The 5,524-nt window shown below is 36.3% G+C and overlaps 2 protein-coding genes across 2 annotated transcripts in view; one reads left to right on the forward strand and one right to left on the reverse strand.

Moving 5' to 3' along the window:
* LOC110037217 (ACT domain-containing protein ACR3-like) overlaps window positions 1-4,442 on the forward strand; it is a 5,762-nt gene extending 1,320 nt beyond the window's left edge. The window contains exon 4 of the mRNA XM_020741809.1: window positions 4,407-4,442. Coding sequence (XP_020597468.1) covers window positions 4,407-4,442 — 36 coding nt within the window. The remainder of the gene's footprint in view (window positions 1-4,406) is intronic.
* A 151-nt stretch (window positions 4,443-4,593) lies between these two features.
* Window positions 4,594-5,518, reverse strand: LOC110037216 (mitogen-activated protein kinase kinase kinase 3-like; the record flags this gene model as incomplete). Its single annotated transcript, XM_020741807.1, has 1 exon — window positions 4,594-5,518. A coding segment is annotated over one exon (925 nt), but the record flags the coding sequence as incomplete, so codon positions are not given.
* Window positions 5,519-5,524: the final 6 nt, after the last annotated feature.

Genomic DNA, 5,524 nt, shown 5'->3' on the forward strand with positions numbered 1-5,524 from the left:
TGTATCGTTAGCTCTTCAACTCGTAGCTGGAGTCTATTTACTCGACTCAAGTCTTTAGGAAGAAGCTTGTGGTCTCACATCAAGCGTCTCTTTAGCACTCTCAGTTTCATTAGATAAAATTTTATTTTTTATAGTTCATCGTCGCCACTTTTTTTCAACAAATTTTTAGGCTAAATCATAGCATTATATTTGTTCATAATTCTTATAGTTATTGCTACTTTATGTTGTTTTGCTCAATTTTTTTGTGTGTAATATTCTATCTAACTGAAATTGACAAACATTAACTATTGGTAATGAGAGAAATGAAGGTTATAAAGCTCAAATGAAAGGATTTATTAAATTCAAATGAATGGACTTTCTAAAAATCCTTATGATATTTTTGACATGAAATGACTCGCTAATTAATCATTTTTATATACCAAAATTAATTGCATTAATCACTCTCTCAAATGTTTGGATTAAGTAAATTACATAATTATGTCATTTAATTATTTACTTGTAAACTTTCACATGCACTTATTTAAAACTTTTAAAAAGTGTAACACATCTTGCAAAGCATAATATAAAAATTAAAGTTTAGGTGCTAGATATGTAAATACTTCTGTAATCGCATTGACCAGTAAGTATTATGCTCTCTTAACAAAGTATAGGCTTTGTTTGGAGAATTTTTGCATGTCCTTTTCTTATGTCTCCACAGAATTCCCATGTATTTCTTATGTCTAAACAGTCTCTTAAATCAAGACTGTGCCTGAAAATGTCCAGCAAAATACGTTGTCTCATAATACACTGTGCCTGAAAAATGAAATCTTTTAGTAATTTTGCAAGGAATTATATCATAGTGAGAAAAAAACATGCAATAAGTTCCTCTCAAACAGAATGAAATTACCAAAAGGAATGCGTTGTTTAAGAATATAGAAAGGGAAACAACTTTCAAAAAAGTGGTGGTTGTAGGATTTAGGCATCGAACAATCAAATTTATGAGATTTTTCATAAAGACATCTTTGTTGTTAAGAATATCAGCAATTTTGAGACTAGAAATAATAGTTTTTCAAGTGAACATAGCAAATTTCAAATAATGGCTCTTAAACCAGAAAAAACATCTTTATGTTTATAAAAGTTTCTGTCATTCTTAATATAGATAATAACATTCTCTTTTATAGGAATATTATGTATTGTATGTAAAAGGTGTTCAGGTGTAGTGGGGTTAGTGGGGACAGCCCAAAATGCATTGTTTATGACATGAGAAACCACAACATATGGATGACCATGAAACTAGTAAAAGACTTGGTTTCCATATTTTTCATAAAGTGAATAACCTTCAAGTACGTGTGGTTATTAATACGTGTGATTTGAAAATCCAAGAAACTTCTAATACGTGTGGCCACCAAAGGGTGGGAACATTATTCCTTCTCTTAAACCAAATGGAGTTATAGTGGTCTTGGCACCAATTGGAAAGAAAAGAGTTGAAATTAAAGTGTCACCAAATGATCTTGGAGTTGTGCATTAAATTAATGATGTCTAGGTTGGGAAGACTCAAACCACCATACTCTTTAGGTTTAGTAGAAGTACTTCGGGGATGGTAAACATACCTCTTCTTTATCATTAAAATGTAAAAAATTGTTAAACAAAACAGGGCAGACAAGCATTTAGGCATGAACCAACAAAGTCCATCTCTACTTCACAACCTATTTCATTTTCTTCCTCTCATTTCTTTTGCGTTCATGTTCTCCTGTAGAGAAGAATTTATTATGATTAGGATAACATTACATATACTAATGAGGTATTTACATGCATATCACTCAACTTTTATATATTTTAATATTTAACACCAAAACTTTACATTTTACATTTTACATTTTACATTTATACCACTGCAGAAATGTCAAGCATAAAAAATGGACTCTTCAGGTAGAACAATTTCTTCTTGAATTTTACCATTCGAGCTCTTCTCTCTTACAGTAAGCCGTCCTTTCTCCTCCTCCGGCAAAGTGTTCATCCAATCTGGCCGCTTTTCAGTTGTCAATTCCCTTATCAACTTTCTCCCCGTTTCTAATATTGAAAACGAATCCCGTAGTTTCAAAGTTCTCGGATGAGTAAGTGAAATTATTGAATTGGCCAATGAGTAATCAAACAGACTTCTGGGCGTTGCGTGCAAAACAGAGCAAGCCATGGCTTTCGCTTCTGATTCAAATTTTGAAGAGTAGGAAGCGGCGAATGGGTGCGTTAATAACATTTATGCAGTCCATCGTTTGTTGCATCTTTCTGGAAGCAACAATGAAGGAAATTCTTACCCTCCTCGGACTTCACCGAGGGGATCTCTGACAACTCATCGCTGCACCCGATTCGAAAAAATAGAGCCCAAATCCCATAGTCAAAATCCTCGACGCCGCGCCAAGGTAGCCAGCTGGAAGTCATTTTCGACACCAAGCATCCTAAAGCCCAAATGTTTGTCGTCGTATTGTACTAATTCCTTGAAGCAGATTCAGAAGCCACGTACAGTGGCGTTCCCCTTGTGTATCCCTTGGTGGATTCTTCTCCCGCCCTCCTCGCAAGACTGAAATCAGCGATCTTCGCTTCTCCGTCGACAATTAAGATGTTATCGGGTTTATGTCACAGTGAACGTATCCCATGTTGTGGATGTGTCGAAGACCAAAGAGGGTGAAACAAACATAGCGTCGGATGGTTGGCTTCGTTAAGGCACTGGAAATGTAGCCTTCGACGACGTATTCAAGGAAAAGGTTGTATATTTGTTCGTTGGTGGTCTCGGTGGTGATATCATGGCCCCGAAGAAGTGGATAATTTGAGGACAACCCAACAGATCTGTGAGCACAGCTTCTTCATGTTGGAGAAGCATGGAAGAAGAGAGACTAGTGGATTTGACGGTAAATGCAGTAGAGGGGAAGCTACGGTGGAATGCAACGTAGACTGCATCGGAACTTCTTAGTCCGATGGCAGCGCCTCTCACCCAATCCATCCGAACCCGATATCAATTGCTCTTGGCAAATGACTGGCTCCGGGAGGAGATCTTAAATTATATTAAAATAAGATACACTATTTCCTTACCTTTCCAAATAGAGAACTAAGTTCATAATAAATCTCGTTTTTCTTTATTTTTAATCTCTCTCGCTCTTTCTATTAATAACTTTTAAAAAAATTTAAGGATTTACATTCAACAGCAATCTACGCAGGTTTGATTTGACATACATTGGATAAACTTTGATAGTATTGGGTTCGTCTTATTGAACAGGTTAGTTCGATCGTTAATTTGTTGAAATCAGAGCTTTTAATGATCATGAATTAGAGTTGGAACGGTTTTTTTTTTCTTTGTTAATTTCTCAAAATCTGTGCTAAATTGTGCAATTAGTTGTTGGCCCTTCAAGCATGTAATATTTTCTTATTCTCATCTTATCAGCCAAATATAATTCAATACTGAAAATATGTGTGTGTGTGTGTGTGTGTGTATATATATATATATCCACAGGATATGTGATTCCACCTCCTATGCGGCGTCTACAACGCGCTAATATACATAGGGCTGTAACAGTTGAAGTCATTTCTTACAGTTAACGAGATACCAGAACAACAGGTGGCACGATGAATATGCAATTTTATGAGTTTTTTTTTCATATAAATAAATATTTTTACTAATAAGTTGGAATAATTAAAGTTTATTTTTTAAAATTTACAGTATGAAAGAAATCTAAGTCGAAGAAATGGCAGCGGATTGTCAGCAGAATGCATATTTAAGTTTAGAGATTTGCACCATATGTCAGAAACTTTTTTTTTTTACCTATAATTTACATGATGAATTATGAATTAATTTTTTATGTGTTTTAATGATCAAATAAAGGATGAGCTGCAAGTGGAGGAGAAGACGGTGACTTTGAGTTGCAGTCATATGTATCATTTGAGATGCATTGAGAAGTGGTTGATGATTAAGAATGCATGTATTATCTGTAGAAGCGGCATTTACATGCATACCACCTAATTCTAATGTATTTACATGTCTAACGTCTAAACATTGGTTTTTACATTTATACCACCAAAATCTTTCATATCATTTAAAAAAGTACATCAATTTAACTTTTAATATGTGAAATACACATTGTCATATGTAAATAAAAAGTATTAATTAATATAGGATGAACAAGCGAATTCACCAAACCAAATAAACTTAACTAACTCAACTACGAAAATATTTAAAATAAATTTTTTTTAAACAATTTCTTAATATATATATATATAAAGAGTTAGACAGTTAAAGAAAGATGTAAAGAAGGTTAAAATTGAATTATAACCAAAAACAATAAATTGATCAAAGATACCAACACATTAGTACCGGGTTAATTTGCTAAATAACTAATCATGCTTATTTCGTTAATGATTAACCCCTACATTTTTCTCAGAATCAGAGCTCAAGAAGAACACCAATCGTGGTTTAGCAGCTTAGCATTCAGCAAAGGAACCTAACGCATAAAAAATAGACTCTTTCGGCAGAATAATCTCTTTTTCAATTTTACCACCCGAGCTCTTCTCCCTCACAGTAAGCCATCCTTCCACCTCTTCCGACAAAGTGTTAGCCCAATCCGTTTTTCAATTGTCAATTCCGTCACCATCTCTCTCACCGCTTCCAATATCGGAAACAAATCCGACAGTTTCAAAGGTTTCAAAGGAGTCAGTGGAATTACTGGATTGTCGAGTGAGTAACTTAACACACTTCTGGGGGTTTGGTGCAAAACAGAGCATAATGACTTCCACTTCTGATTCCAATTTTGAAGATGAGGTCATGAATTGGTGCATTAATAACATTTCTGCTGTCCAGCGATTATTGAGATCTTTCTGGAAGCAACAACGAATGAAATCCTTACCCTCCTCCGACATCTCCAGGGGGATCTCTGGTAGCTCGTCGCTAAACGCGATTCGAAACAACAGATGTTGAATTTCATGATCATAATCATCGACGTTGAGCCAAGGTAGTCGGCTTGAAGCCATTTTCGACACCGAGCATCCTAAAGCCCAAATGTCTGCTGCCGCATTGTACTCATTCCTTGAAACAGATTCAGGAGCCATGTATAGCGGCGTTCCCCTTATGTTTCCCTTGGAGGATTCCTTTCCCACCCTCATCGCAAGACCGAAGTCGGCGATCTTCGCTTCTCCGTCGACAATTAAGATGTTATCTGGTTTGATGTCACAGTGGACATATCCCATGTTGTGGATGTGTCGAAGACCGAAGAGGATGGAACTAACGTAGCGGCGGATGGTTGGTTCCGGTAGGGCGCCGGAAATGCAACCTCCGGAGGCGTATTCAAGGAAAAAGTTGTAGATTTGTTTGTTGGAGGTATTAGCGGTGATATCGTGGCCGAAGCAACGGATTATTTGGGGACATCCCTGGAGATTTGTGAGTACAGCTTCTTCACGTTGGAGAAGCGCGGAATAAGAGAGACTAGTGGATTTGACGGCGAATGTCACGGAAGGGATGCTATGGTGGAATGCAAGGTAGACTACGGCTGAGCTTCCTCTTCCG

The sequence above is a fragment of the Phalaenopsis equestris genome, unplaced genomic scaffold, assembly GCF_001263595.1.
Source record: "Phalaenopsis equestris unplaced genomic scaffold, ASM126359v1 Scaffold216990, whole genome shotgun sequence".
Taxonomy (NCBI): domain Eukaryota; kingdom Viridiplantae; phylum Streptophyta; class Magnoliopsida; order Asparagales; family Orchidaceae; genus Phalaenopsis; species Phalaenopsis equestris.